Source organism: Lathamus discolor, chromosome 3 (assembly GCF_037157495.1).
Source record: "Lathamus discolor isolate bLatDis1 chromosome 3, bLatDis1.hap1, whole genome shotgun sequence".
NCBI lineage: Eukaryota > Metazoa > Chordata > Aves > Psittaciformes > Psittacidae > Lathamus > Lathamus discolor.
This window is the reverse complement of record NC_088886.1, coordinates 102,551,757-102,577,028: the sequence shown is the minus strand read 5'-3', so window position 1 is coordinate 102,577,028 and position 25,272 is coordinate 102,551,757. Positions and strand designations below refer to the sequence as shown.

The following is a 25,272-nucleotide window of genomic DNA, read 5'->3' as shown; positions in this document are numbered from 1 at the left end:
GTTTAAACGCCAGAGGCGAGAGATTTAAAAAAATATTTTAAGCCAGATTTCTTTTTGTGCTCAGAAAAGAATTAAACATTCAATATTGACTGAGTGAAATGCCATCTTTCCAGAACATTTTATTTTTTTCCCTCATATTACAGCTTAAAAGTGTTCAGCTATCAATTATGTTTTGTTTAAAAATGAGTTCTCAAGATTTCTACATCCTACATAATCTATGAACAGTACAATGTGGTCTAAAAGGTACTTTGGTTGTAAGGTGGGAAGAAAGGAGAGTTGGAGTGAAGATAGAAAGTAAGGAAAGTCAAATAGTACCTGTGACACTTGAAACGAGCTGTTTTCGGGCGGATTATACTAGGAGGTTGGTGAGAGGGTAGAGCACAAAGAAGTTGTTAGTGTGATCATGTCAAAAAATAGATGAGCCCAAGCTGAATTCTTGAAATCAGCAAACTGCTGGAGGTCAAATCCAAGTTTTGCAATTATTCAAAGTGAGAAACTATAAAGCATCTTCCATAAACAAGGGTATCTGCATGCTACCGTACAGTATGCTTGCACGTGGCAAGGCAATGAACAGTACTGGACTTAAATGCAGAGCAGGTAATGTTTCTACGTGTAGACCAAGACAACAGAACATCAGAAGCAGTGGAAAAAAAGAGCTGGGGGGAAGGGAATCCCATTCCTTTCAAACCATGGAAAAGACAGCTTTGTTTCCATAATCAGCCAGAGAACATGTATGTCTATTAATAGATGCCTGCCTTTCATTAGGAGAAATCCACAATGTGTCCTTTTAAAGGAATTCAGACTTAATCTTCTCCTTACAACGAATTATCTCCTGTGCATTTGTGACATTGTTGTGCGGCTCACTGTTGAAAATTGTGATGCTAACTAGAGAGGCACATCCCATGACCAATACAAGGGAGTATGCTCAGCCTCTGTCTAGCCAGTTAAGGTTCTGGAAGAAATCATCAAGTTACTGTTTCTTTTGAGAAGCCCCAATGCAAATAATCACCAAAGCTTCCACGTGAAAGCTTCCATTTAAAATTCTTGCAAAGGATTCCTTAAAGGTTAAGATTAAATGTAATAAATAGAATCAGTGTAAGATATTAAAACAGATAATTAGACATTAAAGCAAGCTGCCAGTAATTTATGAGGAATGAGGAAGGGTTACTCTCTGGTGGTTTCTTCTGCAAAATTCTAGATTTTATGGTGTCTCATAAGAAAACAAATTCTCTTCTTGGATTAGAGAAAGTGGTGTCTCTCTTCACTGCTCACCCGTGGCATTATACAGACCCAGGGCATATCTTGTTCTATCTTACTGTTGCTTGTTTGTTCCCCATAAAGGAAGTTCTGAATTGAAAATGTCATATGCCTCAAGACACAAATATTGCGGTAATAGATACCACAGAGATTTGTTTATGTTCGCAAAAAATACGCCTATTTTATCTTAACCTGAACTCTCAGATTAAAAAGCAAGAAGACACTTTTATACATCACTGTTCTAATGTGACATATAAAAGCATTAATTTCCTTAGAGTGAAGGAATTGAACAGGTTGATATTTGCTCAGTTTCTTTTCTATATGAATCATTTCAAAGGCTATTAAATGCTGAAGGGCTGGATTATTCTCCTTCTCTGCCCCAGCTGATTTCATAAATCCAGTAAATCCATCAATAAATTAGACAGAATAGCTGCCTTCCTGTCCTGGAGGGGCAGGAGCAGGCTCAGGGACAGGCATACTTAATATTCAGTCACATAGTGTGTGGGGCAGGGTGTTTTCATTTTAGGCAGAAAGCACAAAGTTTGGGCTTTGCTTCTCCTCCCTTCTGCCTATGAGCCTTCAGACTGAGACAGAGCAGGGTCTATGGGTTGGCAGACAAATTTTCTTTCCCTCTTCCCTCAGTTATTAAAGTTAGCAGTCTTTAGGATGTCCACAAAACTGAAACAAAGGATGCTCATGAGGCTTCATTTGTCATGCTGTTTCCCACCAGTCTGTGGTCCCTTGGACATGCTGACAAGTCACATGGCACTGATCCTGTGGGCCCCATGCAAGGATCTCCAGCTGGAGAGGGAGTTACTGATGGCACCTACCACAAAAAGGTTGATGCCATTTCAGGGGACTCTCACTCGTTGCCAAAGCGTTTTGGTGATAACTTTGAAGAATTTGATCATTCATTGTTCCATTCTCCAGAGGCATTTAACAGTGTGAGTGTAGGTGTGTGGTATTTAGATGTAAGAGGTTATCTATCATCTCAATAATTCCTTGTCCTAAGGCCTCAACTTTTGTAGATGGGAGGAGAGACAGTCAGTGCCTTACCTGTTTGTAAAGTTGGTTTATTAACTACAGGCTAAGCTGCTTCTTCAAATGGCAATCCTTTTGTACTCTGTGTTCTCCAGCAGGTGAGAATATGATTCCTTTATGCATATGTTTTCTTAAAGCATTAACAAAATTAATAAATAGACTTCTCTCTTTCTATTTTCCTCAGACTTCCTGTAAATGTCTTTATTTTTCCATTATCTTTGAACTGGAATAATGCAGGATGTTTTCTCTTCTAGTGGAATTGGCATAGCTCAAGTTCTCTGAATTGTCAGTTACTTTAAGAGGACAGAAGAAAAGACAAGAAACTTTTCTCCAAGACCATTATAATTACTTCCTTTTCAAACTTGCAAAATGCTGTTCTTAAGAGGCAACAATATAGTTATTTTTCCAAAGAAATTTAAGGACCCATCTAGAATATTATAATATCCTTTCATTTGCATTAGCATGGATCAGGAATTACTTCATCAGAAACACTAGTGTTAGGCATCAGAGTAAAACTGGAATGAACATCAGTTCTGAAATATTTAAACTTTGATAATTAGCTGATATAATATGCCATATCTTAAATTACTTCAGTGATATCGGTTTTCCATAGAAGATCTTACTAAAATTTGTGATGGCACTCAACGTGACCTAACATTTCCCTCTCTATTTATTTTAGCTGTTTGTGTTTCCTTCTGACATGTTTTGCAACTTCTTTTAAATGGCCAAGAGCAGAGATGGCCCAGTTGGGCCCAGGGACAGGTCTGGACCATGGCAGAGTTTTAAGTAACATGTGCACAGGCTGGCTCATCTCCAGATCAGATGTATTGATGAGTGTGGGCAGGACAGAAGAGTACACATCCCCACCATTGTGGCAGGATGCCTGCAGTCACATCAAAGCTGTACAGGTACTGGAAGGCACTGGAGAACTAGGGGGAAGTTGAAAGTGGTGAGCAATATTTAAAATTAACCTGAAAGGTTTTAGAAGATGAAGCCCCCTGTGAGCCCAAGGATAGAGAACCTGCTGCCAGTTGCTGATATATGGCCATGTCCTCTCGCAGAGCACCTTCTTGCTATGGTTGGGCTGCAGCTGCAGGAACACTGCTGCCCGAGAGCGAGAGCTCTGAGGCTGGCGGGATCCAGCCCAGCTGCTCCGACATCGTTAGTACTGCAAGCAGCCCTGAAGGGGGCAGGACAGGCCAAGCACACGGCAGGGCAGGCAGTAGCGTCATCCCTAGCATTTACTAGGATGCTCCTGTTGCTGATGCGTTGGTGAACTAGGCAGCTTTGTGTTTGGCCTTTGCTAAAGCTATGTCTCCTTACATGTGTTCCCATAAATGTGCGATGGCTTCTAATTTATAGTGTGCTGTGGCAGTACCATAGTACTCAGCTGTGTTTTAGGAGTAAGATGAGGTTGACGGCATACTCCAGATTCATCATCTCCCTGGTAACATCAAAGTGATCACAGCTACTTACTCTTTTTCTCCCTACATCAAATCCTTGTCAAGGACACATTCACAAAATTCTGTAAGGTTTTTCTATTGTTGTTGTTGATATTGATTATTATTATTATTATTATATTACTTTTTTTTTTTTTTTTTTGGCAGTGACTGTAAATTTGCCATTTACTCACCTGCCAAAGATGGATGAAAAATATCATTTGGAGCAATTGAATATAAACCAGCTGGTGAATTGCAACCTAAGGATTGCTGAAATACAATGTTTAAAAATGTAGTCTGTGTGAATGCTTTTATGCTGAATTTTCCATAAATATTAATGTATCATAAGAAATAGTGATGCAAAGTGAATGTATTTTCTTGATATGGGATTTTGTTTTCAAATGCTTGAAGTAACAGCCTGTGGTGGTTATGTATTTTTGTCAGTTATTAGCCTATGTTCTCCTTATTGGTATGTTCTGGTATGTTTGTGTATGTTCTCCTTATTGCCGTCAGCAGTTCTTCTGGAAAAGGTCTGGTCTGGGATCAGAGTCTTCACTGGTGTGTAAATGGTATAATCATCTTTTGCTAGATGATATTACTGACTATAAAACACAGCCCATCTGTTGTGATAATTACACAGCCACTTTGTTGGGGCCTAGCTGGGATGACAGGAAGTGGAAAATGAGGCCTGTCATATTATGAAATCCCTCCCCAAAACAGTGTCATGGGTATGATTCAAGTCAGCATCCTCCCCTTGACAAGGAAAATTCACTGCTACTTAAAAGCTGTTGAAGGTGAGGTGGTTTCCATCATTCTGTCTCTAATTGAAGAAAGCCCTGTAGAGGATTAAAGAAGACTTTGAAAGTAGGTCATAAAAGATGCACAAATTGATCATAAGAACTCTACATCAAAAGCAGGAATCCATGTAGGGATTGCTGTGACTTCTGTATGGCACCTAAAATGGGTACTACTTTCATATCACTAGGTGATATGGCTGTAAACAGAGAAGCTGAGTGAATTCATTATATTGGTCTTCACTTACAAAGCCCATGTTGGGGACATTTGCATACCTGGCACACTTTTTCTAGTAGACAGGTCAAAGGAAACAGATCAGTTTGAAATAACATATATAAAATATTGGACCAAACAGTGTCAGTAAGTGACAAGGAAAGAATATCAGTCATTCAAGGGGTTCTGGAGAAACTGAGGTGTGAACTTGAGAAGCTGCTGGCCAAGATGGTTAAATTATCCTTACAAATGGCAATAGGAACAGAGGATGCTAGGTTGTTAATGCAATTTGTACCTGTCATTAGTAAGGGGATCTTCTGCCTTATATTATAGAAACCAGCTCTAGATCATGCCATTTTTTTAAAAGAACAGTTATGCTTGATCTTGCAGTCACTTCTTTCTGGTATTATAGGAGAATATGTCAAAATATATCTTGACAACAGATGAGAGGAACTTAGTCCTAAGATGTATAACACAAGCAATTTCTTTGCTCACATGTCTCTAATTAAGCTGCTTCTGATAGGAATGGTCAGAACTCCTGTTTGCTCTGGGACCAGAAGAAGGAAGTTTTTCTGGATTTCCCTTTTGGCCTAAGCTGTGGCCAAGGTCCATGTGTTTGCAGCCTGATCTGTTTTGTGGAACAGGATACAGATTTTGAAGCACTCCTGACAGCACATATAGGGTCACATGATCTAGTTATGGTGATCTTGTGCTTTTTTGAAACTTCCCTGTTTTGAGGTATCTCCCAGAAAGTGCTACTTTCTGCTCCTTTTTCACCTCCTGAATTCTATAAAAGGAATGAAAGGATCAAGGCTGAAAGTCTTCCCTGCTGTTTTCAGCCAAATCAGTTTCCTTTTTTATTTTTTAACGTAAAAACCACTGGCATCTCTGGGTTTATCAGAGAGCTGTGTTACAATTAAAATAATGCAAAGACATTAAACTACGCAGTATACATAGGTGAGATACTGTTACACAAAGGAAATGTTTCCAGTAAATTTGTTATTTCATTAAATGAATCAGTAAATTGATTTCATGTCTTTGACAGAGTGGGGAAATTTGAGGATTTTTTTTACCTATTGCAAATCATGGGGTTTTTTTGGTGGGGTTTTTTGGAGGGGGTTGATTTTTTTTTTTGTGGCGATTTTATTTTTTTGTTGTTTGCTTAACCCTAACCCTAACCCTAACCCTAACCCTAACCCCCACCCCCGGAAATGCTCTACAAATATATATCATTTCAGTGACTTAACATTTAATGTATATTCTGTTTGTGCCAGCTGTGTGATTATTAATACAGCCTTGTGTGGTTTTGTGACAAGATGTGTTTCCCTTGAAAGAAGGGAACTGAATGCATGAGGTATTGGTAGTGACTCATTTTGCCCAGTCAGATGGTGATAAGGGCTTTCACAGCATTTACATCAAAGCAAGATGCTTGTGTCAGATTGTACAGCTGAATATTGCGGGCAGCATTAAAGATTAAAATGAGGAATGGACCAAACACGACACAGTAGCTGATGTTATATTGTGATGTTATAGATAACGAGCATTGTCGTCATTGATTTGTCTGCAGCAAGTGACAATGGTCTGTTAATTTTGCCTTTCCAATTGCTAGGAAATGATCTGGTTGCCCTGTAGCAGCAGCTGCTGCCTACATAAAAGCTACATCTACATAAAGAAGTATCTCTAAAAAAGCCAATTAAAAAATATCTCTTCCAAGAATCCCATAAGGGAGTGTGTTCTCAGTAACTCTTTGTTCACTACTGTGTACGGCACTCAGTGGCTGGAAGAGGGAGACTTGTTTTTTTATGAATGGTAAGTGGGGAGGGACAGAATGTCATCAGATCGTGATGTCAGTCCAATGAATAAAATACTTGCTTAATGTATTGCTTTGAGACCAGGAAAAGGGACACCATCTCAGTTTGGCTTCCTAGAATAAATCATCTTTTGCTGACGAAGTCATCTTTCCCACGTGTCATGAATAATCCATGTGAATTGGGACTTAAATAACCAGAAGTCAAGAAACTCGCAGAATAGTGCACGTTTGTTCCCTTGCACGTCCTCTCAGAGCTGTTAGTGAAACACCCCTTTGCAGACACTGCTAATGGGCTCAGTGAGTTGAAGAGCTATCGCTGTGTTCTGTTGTTCTCAATCTAGCCCAATGTTCTGCTTTTGTCTGCAGAATTCTTTGTTGAAGCTGCAAGCCCTTGAAACCGATCTGTGTTCTGCATTTCTGCCAACCCAGGAAGAAACATCTCAGCTGCCGGCATCCAAGGATCCAGCCCCTTCATCAACCCAAACCAGTGTGCAAGCTGATGGAGCCAGCTGTGGAGGTAAGCGATCATGTCGTGATGTGTTCTCATTTGCAATTATAAAAAAGACTTGTGACTTGCAGTTTAATATCAGATTTGCAGTCCTCTGGGAAGCAGTGCAGAGCTAATGCTAAACAGCATTTACTGAGGCAAATGCTGTGCAATGCAAAAAGGGGCGATACCTCTTAAAAGAGGTATAGCATTCTAATTTTCTGAGAGGGAGTCTTGCTTTTCAGACAGGTTTTAAGAATCCTCATTCTTTTATTATTTTTAGTTTAAATTTTTTTTTTGTTCAAGTAATTTTATGCTGTTCCTATGTCTGTATTGTGTGGGATCACCTGCCGTATCATGTAATTCTATTATTGTCATTCTTTTTGTCAGAGCAATATCACTTCATTTCTCCTATTGTTGATTTTAATTCAATGCATCAGTAGAGAAATAGCGAAGGTGAGTTTTACAGCATATGGATTTTAATCATTCACGAACCTGTATTATTACCCATCTGGGCAATCTGTGGTGTGTTATCACTCCCTCTTTCCTCAATATGGAAATAAATAGCCCTAAGGCTCGGTGCTATTTTTGTCAATTCATAGCTTGTAGTCACAGAGCTGACAGAGTCGTGATGCTCAGTAGAAGAGGAATCACTGTTTGTGAAAAATAGGTCAAAGGCAATATTACTAACACATCTCATAGACAAGTGGCATGAATACACAAATACTTAAGTCATTCACCATGTATGGTTCAAATTAAAGCAGATAGGTCAGTAACCCCTTTGCAATTGATGTTATATGTCAGAATAAAGACAAGATGTAGAAGAACATATTTAGGAGCTGTTTGCTCAGAATTTTCAGCAAGAAATGAGTTATCTACAGAAAAAAGAAATCACAAATGGTAGTGTTCTACTTAAGAAATTTTAGAGTATGAAGTTTGCATTGCACAATTAAGGAAAATTGTAAATGTAAAAAATACTAAATATCCTGTAATTTAGGTAAAAAAACCCAAACCTTAATAACCTTATAAAACTTGCACTGGTGCTAGTCCCTCAGCATGGATCTGAGGCAGAGACAGATCTCATATCTATGCTGCACAGGCAGAGACATTTTGTAGCCCATAGAAAATCTGCACTGGCTCTTTTCCTTTACGTCAGGGTGGGGTTTTCCTCCTCTTCCAGTAGTTTACTGAACTATTTTGTTCTGGTAATTTCACAATTCATTGTTAGGATGGTTCATAACTGTTTCTTATTTATGCTGGTTTGACTGGATTTTCTTTTAATTCATACTGGTAGTGACCTCTACTTCTGATACCATCTCTAGAGCCTATTTGCCTTTCTACACACAGGCAAATACTGGATGAGGTAGCATTTCTCTCACACAGTTCAGAGCATACTCTGTCACTCTAGCAGTTCAAACTTGTGCTTTAGTTAAAACTTACCTATTTAATGCATTTCAATGTACTTTCATTCCTACTAGCATCTGCTTTGTGGTTTGTGTTTTTTGCATAATAATGTGCCATTTTGCATTGAGAGAGCTAGTCCTAATTCTGTCTCTTAAATTATTACCAAAATCTTCTGATACATTGAGTTAGGTACAGTTGTCATATGGGACTGTTGGCTATTTCAGCTTGAACTTGGATGGAAGTCAAGAGAGTTGTCCCGGGCAAAGAACACAGTTAGAGGATGTGCCATATATACTACATCTCTAGTTATTAGCCTTTGCTCAGTGAATTAGGCAATGAAAATTTTAAGAATGTACAAATATGTTATTTTTAAAATAAACGTGATTCTGTAGTCTATTTACTTTATTTTGTTTCACATTCCAGTCAAGGAAAATTACAAAAAATACATTACTTTAGGTATTTCAGGATGTAAATTTTAAGAAGTGGAGTTCTTACCTCTGAGCAAAGACAGAAAATTCCAATTTACTTTTGTGTATGTAAATACTTGAATTAGACCAAAAGTGAGGCTATGAAGAACCACAAGAGGGTATGAAGAATTGCAAGGGTTTTTTTAAGGGAAAAAAAGAAAAGCAGAGCATGAGTAATTTCTATAGCTTTTTAATATGAGTATAAATCTGTTATGTGACTTGAGCAGTGAGCAGATGAACTTGACTACAAGGTGTTCTAAATGTCTTTTAAATTATAAATCCTGATACTGGCATTCACAGACATAACAATGAACACATTACACCTGCATAATCTTTTTAGATACAACAGATTTCAGTGTATTATTGGTTTACTTCAGAAAAAGAAATACAGACTTGTACCAAATGACTTGTTGTCATATGATCCAAGTCCATATTATGAATTATACTGCATATTATAAGATAGCAGATCTTGGCTTTAACTCCTGTGGTAAGCTCTTGCCAGTGCTAAGGTGGGCTGAATTGATGAGATGGAGTAAATACAGGCCAAAGGGTAACTTACTGGCTTAGCTAAAGATGGCTTTAGTTTGCAGTTTTGGCAAAGATAGAGGCGGAAATCAGATGCTTGAAGACAGGCAGATGTTTGGCTCATTCATGGGCTACTCCCAGGATAATGCTTAGAGTCTTTTTTAGGATCTATACAGAGCTGGAATAGGGATGATGGCACAACGTTTTAATTAAAAATGGGTCTGGTTACAACTTATCATCTTGAGATGTTCCTCTATTATGGTAATCAGGCTGTGTAAATGAATCAGTCTGAATGACTTGCTGACCACTTCTGGACATTAGATAGCAAGTTAATGCATCTGTAGCAGTGTTGGAACTAAAACCTTTCTTGGAGCCATACCAAAATTGGACCAATTTGCAAGCTTTAGTGGAGCAATGCTGTCAGGAAGCCCCAGTGCCAAGGAAATTGAAGATCCCTGGCCTTTGGGAAAATTCTCAAATTCACCTGGAATGCAGGTTGTCTCCCTTTCTTTGATAACTGAATAAAAAAACCTCCTTAAACTCTCTGCAACTAAGCGTGTTTGCTTTTATACCTGAGCTGCTTCAGTCACTACTTGTCCTTTGCATTTATCTTCTAGGAGTGCTTAGTCTTGAATGTGTGCTTTTCTTCCATTTTTGAGTCTTGGTTGGGCCTAGTAAAATTGCCTGGTTGTAAATGTGAAAAGGAGCAAATGCCCGTAACTGTGTAGGTTACCAGCAGTACAGGTTGCCTCCTGCAAGACAAGTACTTCTAGGTCCACAGAAAATGAGAGTACAAATGTTGGAAACTTTTACTACACTGACCACACACAGACTGGCTGCATTTTCTTTTTTTTATAACATTATTTTCCTGTCATAGTAAGGAGACTGCTACTGAATATGATTATAAAAGAATTTATTACTTTTAATAACAGTGTTTGAGAAATAGTGAAACTATTCTTAGTCACCCTACTTCACTGCGGTTATGTTTCTTGAAGTTCAAAGATGGTCAAATAAAAGGAAGGAATCCAATTTCTTCTCATTGGCAGTATTGTTTTTCAGAAGTAAAAGAAAACCCCAAACAAACGCAAACCCAACAAATCAAGACTCAAACAAAACTATTAATTTATTTAAGTCTTACAGGGTAAGGAAAGATTACTCACCATAAAGAAACAATACTTTTGTTTGTAGAACAACATTTATCACTGTATGTTGTCTGTCTACATAATTTCCCACTCTCTACTCTTGTTTCTCCCACATGCCTTTCTGGATCTCTTTATGTGTGTATTTGAATCTCATACACAATTTTGAAGTTTAGGGTGTTGCTCTGGTGTCTTGGAGAGTTGAATTTGACTTACAGAGTATGAAGTACTTAGAGGAAAGAATTAATAACCAAATACATTGTCTTATTGTGGAAATGCTTAACATATTTATAATTGATGGTGCTGTTAGAGTAAGATGAACTTAGAGATACAAAAGTTGTGTAGCCTTTGCATAACACTAAATTGTGATTATGTAGCATAAAGTTAGATTTTTTATTGTCTGTAAAGCAAAAAGAGTTGGATAGTGCCTAATAAAGTGATATTTTAGACCATTGCAACTATTATTTTTTAATTCAATAGTTGCGTTCTATGAAGGCAATGGTTCTCTCAAGGGTGCCATTCAGAGCTGTTTTGTCCCCACTGCCCCAGTGCAGCAATAGGGATTTGTAGCTTCCACATCTCTTGGGGAGAAGTCAAATAAAAGCTACTGCAAAGGTTCAGTTAAAATCCATAAAGAAACACCAACTCACTATGGGAATGTCCTGTCCCACGTACAAAGGAGAAAATGGAAAGAAAGTGAAGATGAAAGAACTTTTCTAAACCTGCCTGCTCTTCTGTGAACAAGTCCATGTGCAGTTTTTCTGTGCAGTTTTAGACTTCCATTGAAAAAACAGTTTCTGTGAAATGTATTAGAATGCATGCTAGACTGCAGGTATAATACTGATTAGAAATAACACACATGCTGCCTGGAAATACATGCTTTTAGGGGAAAAAAATATAATGTGGCTAGTGTAAAAATATTATGCACTATGGAAACTGATATAGGGGAACCTGAGACAGAGCTCCTTCTTTGTTTTAACATACATTAACTCTTTTTTTTGGAGGGAGAGCTTTTATGAGATCATGGATTTTCTTCCTGAAATTATAATCTGCTTTAAAGCACAATCATCTGATAGCAAAAAATTGATTAGGCTAGATCATCCTCACCCATTTCACCCACAGAGGGTGGGGAACATTTACTAGTTCTTTCCATGAATGTAACCAGGCACAGCAAAGGGAAGATGAACTCTTGGCATTCCCTGGAGGTAGGCTCTGTAATGTTCCCATTATTCTCCATGTTGCTCATAAACAGTGCAATGGGGTTCACTAGTTCCTACCTTTCCAGCCCAGAATGAGTCATTCTGAGTTCTAGCTTGACCATGTCTATAAATCATCTTTTACCTTCTGAGGCACCCAAGGTGAGGCTTCCCTCTATAGCCCAAGACAATATTAACATAGTACCATAAGCATGACTTCCAAGTAGCAGTGACTGCACACTACCTTGAGTAACTACCTTGAATGTTATTGGTTGTTTTTATTTTCACATCTTGTGTTCTTTAGACCCATGGGTATGCAACTTCAAACCTTACTGAAATTCTGCAGGATACAGCAAGCAACACCGCAGGTTCTTAGCATCAGGACATGTTGAATTTTTGACCTGTCTTTCTCTTGACCACAGGACTAAATGCTACATCATAAAATAAACTTGTTTTGTACTTTCGTTGTCTTCTTTAGAAATGTGGCTTTCAAAAGCAAACATATATATGAAAATATAATTAATGCTGCTATTCTGGAAAACTCTCCATCTTTGTATTATACTTTACATTATAGCTTTCAAACACACCTATCTACCTTCTCCCCTGGAACTCAAAATTACTTTATGCTAAGGTAGTAACCATCCTTTCTATTTTCTTATCCTTCATAGTACATTCATCCTGCATGTGATACTTTGCTGAGCTATTTGCTGTTTACTTTGAATACTTATGCTTTGAATACTTCTGTAAGTATAGATATCTATTTATCTAGGTAGCTAAATATCTTGTGTGTGACCCTCAGTCCGTATTGGCTTATGCTTGCTTTCTAGAGCCTGTGCCAGCTCACAGAGACTGGCAGAATGACATGGACAGCAGCCCACAAGAACATCACTCCCTAGGGACCAGTCGACTGCTGTATCACATTACGGATGGCGACAATCCTCTTTTGTCACCACGCTGCTCCATCTTTAGCCAAAGCCAGAGATTTAATCTAGACACAGAGTCTGCCCCTTCTCCACCAAGTGCTCAACCTTTCATGATGTAAGAAATTATATTTTAACTCTTATATATGTTAAATAATTTTTATACAATCTACAGTCACAGAATCATGGAATCATAGAATGGTTTGGTGTGGAAAGGACATAAGACCATCTAGCTCAACCCCCCCTGCAATGGGCAGGGACACCTCACACTAGACCATGTAACCCAAGGCTCTGTCCAGCCTGGCCTTGAACACTGTCAGCAATGGAGCATTTACCACTTCTTTGGGCAACCTGTTCCAGTGCCTCACCACCCTCACAGTAAAGAACTTCTTCCTTATATCTATCCTGAACTTCCCCTGTTCAAATTTAAACCCATTACCCCTCGTCTTATTGCTACAGTCCCTGATGAAGAGTCCTTCTCTGACATACCTGTAGGCCCCCTTCAGATACTGGAAGGCTGTCTTTGACTCTTCAGTTTTTTTCAGCTATTTTTTTCATACATACTTCAGCTACATTTTTTTTCATAATGTAGCATAATTTGACATGGTTAATTTGCAATACGAGAAACAACATCTAGGATTTTTTCACTGATAACACAGCAGGCTATTGTTTATCATCTTTGTTAATTATAGTTAGCAAGAAACAGTTTTGTAAGTTAGTGATTAGTCTGATGAGTGAACGTAGAGAGGGCTATCAAGGTATAATACTAAAAATTTCAGCTGTAATAAGACTATAGCTCCCGTCATTCAATAGATATGAATGTCATTGAACATATGAACAGCCTATATATGTAATCTCCAGAAACCAAACAGTGCATTTCAGACAGAAACCAAGCTTTCTTAGAATCTTATGTATATAGCTTTCAGTTGCATATGAACACTAATCAGACCTATTATTTGAAATTGTAAAAAATCACAAACTGAAGTGCCTTCAAAGCGAAAAAGTTTATTTCCAGTAATAAAAATCTCCCTGAGCTTACTTTGACAAATCATGGCGTTAGTCTCCCATTACAGTTGGAAGATTTGTGAAATAAGATGAGGGTATTAAATGTAAATACTGGACCAGGTTGTGACCTACTAGTTTAAACTTTCGAAAAATACTCAAAAATCCCACAATTAATTAAAAAAAAAAAAAGAGAGTAAAAGAAATGCGGTGAACCCAGTAGTATATTCTAGGGGTATCTTCAAGCAAAAGGAATTACTTTCGTCTCACTTTGTAAGACTAAACTGCCTCTGGGTGAAAGAACTTAAATACGTATTCTGAAGTGTTAGGAAAGCATTAAATGTGCCTGAAACAAGGCATAGTCCATTATAGCCACTTCTTTGATCCAGCTACTTTGCATTCAATTTCTGCAGGCCAAGAAGCTCTTCTAGATGTAACTGTGAAGACTGCAAAGAACCACACACAGTAGCACAACTTACCAAGCATCTTCAGAGCCTCAAGAGAAAAATTAGGAAGTATGAAGAAAAGTTTGAGCAAGAAAGAAAATACCTGGTAAGATGATAACTGAAAAGATAACGGAAACACTGCAAGAGGCAGGCAAGAATCTCAGTGTATTTAAACTTACATAGAAAAAATATCAGAAAGGGTATTTTTGGTAAAATGAAATAGGAAAATCATCAATGAGGGAATATGTTTTTATTATCTTTCAGGGTACGCAGTAGTTCTGAGACTCTAATTTACATTTTCTTTGAATTACCTTTGTTGCAAAATACCCATCTTCTAGATGTGTGAGAGGTGTGAGTCAGTGAAGTGTAGCTGACTGCTTTTGAACCAAAATGATCCAAAAGATGGAAAGCTACTTATTTACTTTGTAGATGTCATTTGCTTGTAAACTGTTGCTCTGCTATGAAAATTCCTTCATTTGGGCAGACTCCTGTAAGCATTCAAAGCGTACAGCTCAATAGAAGCTACTGGCAGAAATTAGAGAAATAAAAATTAGGATGTGTTGCTGGGGGGAGGTGGTTGTTTGAGGTCAATGGTATGCTTTATGCAGTGTATGCAGAATCATTGCTCGTATCAAGTTAATTTGTGTAAGGTGAATTGTGCAGTATAAACGTATCAAAACATCTGTCATGTTAAGGATATGTACAGTATGAAACAGGGAAGTTTGTGATACCTTATGACTACATTAAAATGAAAATTAAGCAAATTATATATTACCTTGTAATCTCATCAACGACTGCAAACTTAATCATACATTTGCGAATTGTACTGCCTTATGGTCATTATATATGTTTAGGAGTAAGATTTCATACCTAAACAGTCATCGCACTGTGACCAGAAAAAAAATATTTCAGAGGTTTAATTTTGCAAAACTGTTTGGCCATTTTAAATGTCTGAGTGTTGAAGATCCAATGTAAATCGTTTTTAATTTGGAGGCAATTTTTAAATGCAAAGAAAGGACTGATATACAAAGCTCCTGTGGTTCATCCTCTGTTGCACGGGACTTTTTCATTTGATTAATTCAGGAGTTCAATTGAAATTTTTTAAATGCTGTTTCACAAGAGAATCCCTGTCTTAAAGCAGTAAGAGCTTATCCTTGTAAGGGAAAGAATGTTTGTGTTACCATGCTGGAAGTTACTTAGGAACTTGACCAACGTTATGTATTTGATCAGTCCTTTGAAATCACTGAAATTACTTATCCAATTAGTCAGGGACTTAAAAGTTTGGGGTTTTTTTAGGATCAGAGCCAAAATACTCAGACCCATGTAGTACTGTGTCACAATGGGGAGAGACAAGTCATGATGATTTTGTAGCATGATCAAGCCAAATGCTCTGCGTGACACTATGATATAGTGTGGTTGGAAATATGGACATTTTTAAGCACACTGTGTGTGGATAAGTTTTTATCTGTTTGCTTGTATAATCACCAATTCCTTTGTTTTATTCTTCCCTTTTTTCTTTATTTTCAGCCTTCTCATGGTGACAAGACTTCCAATCCTGAAGTTCTGAAATGGATGAATGATTTGGCCAAAGGTCGTAAGCAGCTCAAAGGTACATAAAGCATGTCATTTCACTTTATTGCCAAAGCTTTTGGAAGCATCAGTGTATCTGGAATACTTTAATTTTCTAACCTCTGTGTTGTGCTTATTTTTCACAATGCATGGCAATAATTCTCTCAATGACAACAAAGTTTATCAGAGGGTATGATTTGCCTTGATTCCTGAAATCAGGGATAAATGTAAGCCAGTTCAATCCTCATAACAAGGCTAAAAAGGGGAAGAGGTAAAAGATGTCACCTCTCCCTCATCACTATAAACATCCATGCGAAAGGCAATTCTGGATATTTTTATGTGTGTCTGAAATACAGAACTACAAAGTCGAAAGTGTCCTTGTAATAGTTCAAATGTAGGTGCAAAATGTTACTTTAGGACTGAGGTTATACAGCTTTAAAGTTTTTACTTCTTTGATCATAAAACCAGATCTTTCCCTGATATTAGATTTGGTCTTCAGGGTCAAATTTTGCCCTTGACTGTCTGCGTACCACCCCCCTAACATCTGTGGGTGTATCACATGCTTGCCTTCAGGGAGAATGTAGACAAGACTGATTGATTTCTTTTTTTAAAGGCTATTTATAATTTATCTATTTTTTCATTATAAACGGATCCTCACTACTAATTAAATTGTAGTATTATCTCTCATCTCTGTTTTTAATATAGTTATGAATATAGTTATAGAAGGTGTGACTGTAGTAAATAAAGAATTAGAAACTCATCTCTCGGTAAATTTCTTCTGGAAAAATCTCTCTTAAATACTATGCTGCATGATTACTACATTTTAATTTTTTTCCCCCTTGAACTTTGTGCTGCAAATCCGGGAAGGGCAGATGAGAGGAAATAGTTAACTTTCTGAAAATTATGTTTCCAACTAAACCACTCCTTCAACTAGCCAAGGGGCCTAGCTTTCATAGATCAGCCTCACCTTCACACCCAAAATGCCTCAATCCTGTGAACACCCTTGATTTTATTATCCCTCTTTTAAGTGAAGCAAGATTCACAGTGTTCACAAAACAAGTACAACTAAAAAAGAAAAACACTCAAGCGCTTGTAGGTCCTTCAAGTCTGTAAGGCTTTGTCCATCCTTCCTAGCTCTATGAATTTATTGTTTTGCCCTACAAACCTGACCTGTATCCTCAGACTGTCCCAGCTCAAAAAAATATTTCTGTCTCTGTGCAGATTTCAATAAATCTAACATATTTGGAGCCATCAGCCTTCTGCCTTGCCCACTTCCCCTCTCCAGCCAGGCATATGATTGAAGGGTACAAAGCCTGAGTTTGTGTGCGCTAATTCCAGCCTTAATTCAATTTCCTTGTTGCTCCGTGCAGGTCCCTAGAGCTCCATGGTCTTTGGCTTGGTATCAGGCTAATATACTCACACACTTTACTGCATGCAGGCAGGTTGCTGACTGGGAAGCTAGGCCAAACTGTAACCTCTATGTCTTCTGCCTGGTTGCTCAGGTACTCTTCTGCCAAGCGAAGTCATTGAAACAAAGTGTCTGATTCTCCATGTAAGGACCAGCTCAGCAGCCTGGCTGGGATAGCAGCACAGCCTCTGGAAGGGAGGGTTATGGTTTAAATGGCCCTAGAGGAGAGCTGGATTGGTTATGCAGACCTGGAGTACATGGCTCCAGAAGCCTGGCAGCTGGCACAGTGGGCTCTGCGACACAGTTTGGGCTCCCCAGCTGTGCTCAGTGAGGGCTTTCGCTCTCCTCACTTGCGCAGCAGCACAGGAGAGCAGGCAAGTACAGCTAGAGTGAGAGCATGGCAGGTGCCTGCGGAGACGTTACCTCTTGTCCAGGAAGGTGTCCATGAAGGACTGCATCCTTAGACAACAACCCCCACAGCATGCATGGACATGTTTTTACTCATCCAGACATCAGATCAATTGAGAGTGCATGGGTTTGGTGAGGGGAAGAGGGGGAGAGAGAGCTCTGCTTCCACATCCCCTCTTCTTCCCCCACAAACCTCCCACAGATATTCTCAAGGGCTGTTTGTCTTTTTAAGCCCCTTTCCTAATCTCACTCCCACAGAAAGTCTGCATTGATTCTCCTACCCAGACTGCAGTTTTTAACCCTGTGTCCCTTCAGTCCTCACCTTTTATGTCAAAGATGGACTGGGAGGAAAAAGAAAAGTACATAATTGTGTGCAAGATATAGGAATGTTTTGGTTTTGTTTTGTTGGTTTTCTTTTCTTGTAGTGTCGGAGAAAACTTCTTTGCAAATATTTCTAATCTGTTTACTTACCAAGTAATTTGCCTTTCAGAGCTAAAACTAAGAATGTCAGAAGAGCAAAACTGTACCTCTAGAGCATCCCAAAGAAATGATCATAGTGAAAGCACTGGGACCTCTAAGGAGGCTGGGACACAGGAGGCCACAAGCACAGAACCAGCTCCCTCAGTAGAAGAAACCATGGACAGTGTATTGAGAAGATTAAAGGAGAAAAGACAGCACTTCAATCTTCCTGAGACTATTAAGGTATTTAAGAAGTTATGGCTGTTTGTTTCAGAACATTATCATCTGAGGCAGATATTATTTAGAGTGTAGCTGTCTCAGGGTATGCTGGTGCATGTGCATCCTATGACTTCTGGCACTGCAGTGCATTTTCTCTCAAACAAGATGGGAACTCTAGTGCGGTTTTCTGAAGTCTACTTTTCTGTCAAGAGTTGCACAGAAAAAGAGACGCAAAAGGGGTTTTCATATAGTGCTAAGCGCTTTTTGCTCAGAGATGCATGTATAAAGCTGTTTGCCAGGCACTGCTGAAACCTGCCTACTTGAGGTTGTGTGTGCAGTTCCTGCCTACTTGAGGTTGTGTGTGCAGTTAAGTGTGTATTCCAGTGTATTGAAGATAGCGTCAGCAAAAGCATTCCTATCTTGAGGCCACAGAAACTGTGTGACTAAAAACGTTCCTGAAGTTCCCCTCTCATCTGAGAAATGCTGAAAGCCTCTGTCCAGTCAACAGATAGCACTGGACTAGGATCACATGGATAACACAACCATCCAGACTGCTTTGCCTTTCTGATCTGATACTGCTTCTGCTCTTCCACGTTCTCAATTATTGTTCTAAATGTAGGAGCAATATTCCATGAAACATGCTTGAGTGGGTGGGCAATTTATTTTTGTTTTGAAATTAGTACATATTTTCAAATCCTTCTGTACCTTCACACTCCTGGCATGTTATAGGGTCTGCCAAAAGCAGTTCAGCAAAACATATTGTTCATAAGAATGCTACCTTTTTGGCTATTTTTGCTGCCAAATGATGCTGCTATTCCTGGTGACATACAGCTGAGCAAGGCAATGAATTGATCCTGGGTGGATTTCAGTAGCAAAAAATACCCAGCAGATGAGTTTTTGTTTTGTTAGTTTGGTTGCTTGGTTGGTTTGGTTTGTTTTCTTCGATTGTTTGTTCTTAAACAACTAGTTACTATATAGAACTGTGTATAATGATGCTGTGCTTCTGAGGATCTTGAGCTCTGCCTACATGACTGATTTTTTAATAGTTTCTTTCTATAAACTACTAGTTTTGAAAACCTGAGCTGGAAAAAGTGTTTCATAACCAGAACTCCTTTGTAAGAAAACAAAGGATGACAACAAAACCAAGCTGTTCTGTATGTAGTCCTAAAATCCCAACAGTGCAGACTGTACTATACTATTTTCATTTGTTTTTTTTTTTATTTTAATTATGCAAGGAATGAGATGAGATGACAGCAAAGCAGATGCCATGAGGAAATCCTGGCCAGGAAAAATCTCTTATAAGTTGGGTGTGGGTCTCTGTCCCACTCATTTTTTTGCCTAATTACACATCTGATTTCCTAAAAGAGAACCTCCTAAATCTGTGAAGTGGCAGTGCTGGCTTGAAAAATTCATAGAGAATTCTGTAAATGCAAATAAAATGTTTGCACTGTTAATATTTTCAAATATTTTTTAAGATCTTATTTATTTTCTTCTTGCATTCTTGTGGAAAGAACTTGCTTTGAGAGAGCTACCTGCTAGCAGAGGCATTTGGTAATAGTTCTAGGTAACTGCTATGGAATAGAAGCTTGAAAATGAATAATATGAAGTCAAAATCATCTATTTCAAAATTATACATTTTAGTCGGTCTTTAAATATAACATTAAAAAAGATTGGCTTTTAATTATGAATTGGAGGAGAATGGAGTTTATAGCACTAAGGAGGTGAAATGCATCAAGGATATCTGCAGATCAAAATCTTCATTTCAGCTATAGGCAACTTTAGTGTTACTGTAGATACTTTTTATGTGCAACATTTTATTTTGTATATAACATTTAGATGCTGTACCAGAATCTGAGTTAGATTAAAAATAAACTAATAAGAGCTACATGTTTCTTCTTTCAAGATTTAAGATTAAGTTATTTTGGTCAAGGATAGTGTTTCCATAAAAGCCTGCCAAGTTCTTCCCTAAAGTTCAGCTGTAGAAAACTTCTAAGGCCCTGCTGAAACAAAAATGAGAGAATGTGTATCCTTGAGAGAGGCACAGAGTAAATCCTGAACCAGTCAGTATGTTTAAAAATGACAAACCACAAGATCTGAATATGAAATAGCAAAATGAAGTTTTCAGGGCAAAACACCCCTCTCACAAAAAAAGCTTGTGACTAAATTTATTGAATGAGAAGATGTAGAGAAAATTGGGGTTAGCCTGTGAGGGATTCAGTAACCTGAAAATGGACAGGCACCTGTTGCTGTTTGTGTTACTAGCTCCTTGTGCTGGGAGCTGCCAATTTATCTTAACAGTTCACAGCATTTTTAGGTACAAGGCTTCAGGAAAAAAAAATAAAATTAAGACCATGAACGTAGGATCCTGTTCAGGAGCCAAAGGGCAAATTGACGTAATTTGAATTACACTATTAAAAAGACCCCACCAAATCCCCAAACTCCAAATCCAAACCCCAGCTCCTGATTTTTAAGCCAATCTGAATGTTTAATGGCTGGGAATGTAATTGATGCCTCAGTCACACCAAGGAGGAGCAGCAGCCCTGCGGTGCTCCACTGTGGGTCACCAGCAAACATGGCCTTTCACAGTGGGGCTACAGTCAGACTTGGCTTGATCTTCAGCTGAAGGAAATGGCATTGTTCTATGGATGTGTCATGTCACTTGTCGGCATCCCTTAAAATTTTTCTTACTGCTTTTGTGTTAGAAGCTGCTACCACACAACCATGTAGCGGGCACAGCAGGCCATGGGAACCCAGACTTTGTGCCTGCATGGAAACAAAATGCTGCCTCTGAGAGCAAAAGGCCTCAGCCAGGACCAGTCCCCACGATCATACTGCCTGTCCCCAGAGTTTGCGTTTTCTGCCTGGGAAAGTAGCAGTGAGTTTAAAAGGCATAATCATTCAGGGAAATAGTGAGGAAGACAACTTCAAACAATATTTCGAGTGCCCTTGTCCTGAGTTTTGAAAACCAAACTACTACAACCTGAACTTTATTTTATTTGCATGTGTCTGTACCGTTTTTCTTTACATGCAGCAAATAACTTCTGCCTTATGTTTAGTTTGAGCGTTTGCAGTCTGTCCCCCAGGGCTTCTCAGTCTGGCTGCCTTTATATATCAGTCCTCTCATTATTGATCTGCTTCAGTTCATCTTCTCCTTGGCTATGAAGCAGTGTTTTTATTTAATTAGCATTGGAGTTTGTGCTGTTGTATGCAGCCTACAGTCCTAAAATGTCTCAGATAATTCTGTAGTTTGTGATTCTGCCTGCCTTCTCTGATTTTGAAATTATTACCCCTTTCAAACTTAGCTGAATATAAACTGTCTTGAGATTGCTAATAAAATGATCTAATGAAATAGGCCCAAATGTTAAACCCTCTTGAGACTGTTTCTCATGTGTAAAATCAATACTAATGATCATCCCGTTTCCTCCTAACCATGCAGCTGCTCCAGGCTTAATAGGTTTTGAAAGAATTAACCTTGTATTAATTATAAATAAACAAATTAGCTACTTTATAATACTCTTGCATTCTAGTTAGCAGTTGTTCTCTTCACGTGAATGACAGAGTTTTGGAGTGATTAACTCATACAGACCTTTGAGGCAAAATGTGATTAGTGGTTCTGCACTAGTTTTACATTTTGGCAACAAGCAAAAAAGGTTTTGCTCCTGCTGAAGTTAATAGCAAGGCACTCTGATATCAGAAAAGCATTCCTTCTTCTGCACTTCATCTGTTTTTAAAAAGTAGAGGCTAATTATTAAAAACACTTCTGCAAGTTGTCAATACAAAGACCTAGTCATCAACTTTCTGCAGGAAGGCACTGTGTTCCCCCCAGCCCCCAGTGCCACTTTTCTTCACATTACTTCATTGTGGTGGATGAGCTCTCCTCCAAACCTCCGAACACTTGGCCCTCATTTATACAGATCTGTCATGCCTGGCAGAGACTGTGGAAAAGGATGTTAGTTTCACGTGATTCTTGCTGTTCCAACCCAGACGAAAACATGCAAGTGCCAGGAGCAGATCTTTTGGGGAATAGGGTGAAAGGGAGAGAGAAGAGAAATACCAGTTAAATTGTGTGCTCCCTGCAGCAGACACCTGTACATATACTAATAAATCACCAACTGACAAACTGCATTGATGAAAAATCAACATTCTTTTTTTCTGGTACCAATATATCATATTGTTTCTTTTGAACAGAAATCAACAGGAATCAACTGCAGTGTTAGGTCTTCAGCAGAGCAAAATCTGTGAGGCAACAGAAAGCAAGCCTGCCTTCATTCCCAATGTTATTAAAGGGCTGCACTTTCTGCAGCTTCTCCATAGCAGTTCTACAGATGTGTACACTTCAGCTGCAATTTTCTGCTGGCTGATCAGATTATTCTTCCATTTCATTTTAGAGATAGCACCTTTTTCTAGTAGGCTCGGCATTTATGGGTTATTCACGTAGTATCATGATGGTTGGATATTTATGGATTTCATTGTGAATCTATCATTCCACTCTGTAAATGTCATGTGTTTCCATAGCTGAAGCTTTCTGTTCTTCATCCCTTACAAGCCAAGGCAAATCTCTCTCTTTCTTGATGAAAAATTAGAAAGTTATCTCCTCTCTGTTTTTGCAAGTTTGTATGATTTTGTCTAGAATGGTGGTTGTTCTCATTTGTTACAACTAAATCATATTTAATATATAACAGCGAATGCTATCTACGATTTGTGAACTGACCTGGCAAGTAGAAGTTACCAACATACAGATCTCATTAATTGATTTCTCCCTAGGATGGATGAAAAAATATTTCTTTAGTTTTCTGTTACAGTGATTATTCATAAATGTTACCTAAACATTGGAAAATGTTCTAGGAAATTATTGCACTTAAATCTGTGCAACCTTATACTCATGTGCTGCAGTGGTCTGTTGTGAGCCAGCCTTTCCAAAACGCAATTGATGAGATATACCTCATGTGCATGCAATTTGGCTACAATATTGAAGCAAAAACCTCTGCTTGTTTAGACTTTCTGTCAAACAGTATTCCCAGAAACAGTTTTCAGATGCAGGCTCTGATCGAGTGACACACAAAGCTTCTTGCAGTATTGACTGAGACCATAGTTTGTGCCCTTGGAAACTTTCCAGCTCAGGATGAAGTGTTCTATCAATAGCCTAATACCACTTCCTGACTTTAAGCTTGTTAAATTGCTTTCACAGAAAAGTGACTTTGAAAGAAATCAAGGCAATCAAGTATTACATCTTTGTATAATGACAGTTCAGAAAAAAAAGGGTTCCAGCCTTTGATTTTTATTCCAGCCAATGATTTTTATTCATGCCTCTTTCTTCAGAAGAAAGAGCACAAGTTCAGACCTCAAGGAGTCCACTTTGGCCAGGCAAAGTAAATACAGTGTGTTTTCTGCTGGGAAAGGCCTAACCTAAAGCCTACTTTAATCAGTAAAGTATCTCCACATATCTCATCAGCTTTGCATTAGGCTTTCAGAGGGTAACATGTACTTTGATTAACTTGAAATTTCAGTCATGTAAATTCGGACTCTGCTCTTGCTAAGTAAATGCGAAGTCCCCATGACCTCAGTAGAGACAGAAGCAGAATTCATTATTAATGTTTATCTGGGGAGAAAAGATTATTGAGCAGATACGTACCTGTATCCTTGTCATGAAATCCTGACTCATAATCTTATAAATAACTTTTTAAAATACGATATGACAAAAAAACAAATGGCTTTATAAAAAATCAGTCTTCAGAAATGTCTACTATATTTTGAGACTATTCATGGACAACCTGTGAGTATACCATGGAAAGATAGGTAAATTAAAAGTTGTCTAACTTCTCTAACAAATTTTTTTGACTCATATATTAAATATATTGAAATAAATTTTACACAATTAACATAATTTTAATTATTTCAAACTAATCTTCAGGTATAAATGTTATTGCTGGATACTGATGAATTTGGTTTGTATTTAAAAAATAAATTAAAAAGGCAAATTCCTAGTGACCCTGTATCTCTCTTCATGATTGGAAGTTGCAGGTTTTTGTGATAAATGTGGATAATTATATATCCGCAACACACTTTGCTCATGCATACAATAACTCTGCTGTGGCGTATGAAAAGCTAGAATGCATAGCAGTGGTGAAAGGCTCATAGGCACCGGCTGAGACACGAATGACAGGACCTGTCATCTGTGTTTTCCTTTATTTCACAGCAGCACTTATAACTATTAATTAAAATCCTTTCAAGAGACTTCATTGCTGAATGCAGGTACAAAACAAAGCATTGCCACCATTGGTGAGATGATGAGTTGAAAATTTGTCTACACACAACTGAGGCACTCCTGTTTGATGTCTGTATTCTTATGGCTGTTTCTGGTTTTGACTTGTAATTGTTGTGGTAGAGGAAAAGGGGAATGGCACCAGCAAGTGTCCAAAAATATGCCAGCTGTTAATATTATTGTGATCTGTGTCTGATCTCTCTGCATCCTGGATAAAATAATTTTTGTCCATCTTCTTTGGGCTTGGAATGAGAGCTGAGGGAGAGAGAAAATACCTAGGAAGTGTATGAAGAAATTGTACTTCCTAAGAAGAAGAACAAAAAAGAAATTGGGTTATTAGTGCCATATAGAGGTAAAAGAGATTTGAAGATTCAAAGAAAAGAAAATAATAGGATGGACTTTGCAGCATGTTGTTCAAAGAGGCTGTTTCCTCTCAAGGTTGAAGGAGGTGAATAACCAGCTAAGCAAGAGGATGTTAACTGCATAAGGAAAGAGGTGATCAGTGATACTAAGCTGTCATGAGGGAACCTTAGGTCTGCCAAACATCTCTGACTTAAGGTCACACAAAGATCAGGGACAGGCAAGAATTTAAAGCAAGGAAACTGAAGTTAGGCAAGATTTTTACATCTCTTTTTTTATTGTTGAAAATGAACAAGCAATCTGGAGATGCTCCACACAAGGTTGCACACTTAAATAATCATGTGCCTTAGAGAAGCAAATTTTAACCTTTGTATCTATATGATTGTATTTTCCTGAGGGAAGGAGTCTGCATGCATCCTGGGCACCAAGCACAGCTGGAGAGGACA

General features: G+C 38.3%; 1 protein-coding gene across 2 annotated transcripts in view; it reads left to right on the top strand.

Annotated features, from left to right (window-relative positions):
* FAM13C (family with sequence similarity 13 member C) overlaps window positions 1-25,272 on the top strand; it is a 55,798-nt gene that overhangs the window by 22,002 nt on the left and 8,524 nt on the right. For both annotated transcript variants that reach the window (XM_065670842.1, XM_065670841.1), the window contains exons 6-10: window positions 6,922-7,072; window positions 12,601-12,811; window positions 14,109-14,247; window positions 15,669-15,750; window positions 18,017-18,228. In XM_065670842.1, the coding sequence (XP_065526914.1) occupies window positions 6,922-7,072; window positions 12,601-12,811; window positions 14,109-14,247; window positions 15,669-15,750; window positions 18,017-18,228 (795 nt within the window). The remainder of the gene's footprint in view (window positions 1-6,921; window positions 7,073-12,600; window positions 12,812-14,108; window positions 14,248-15,668; window positions 15,751-18,016; window positions 18,229-25,272) is intronic.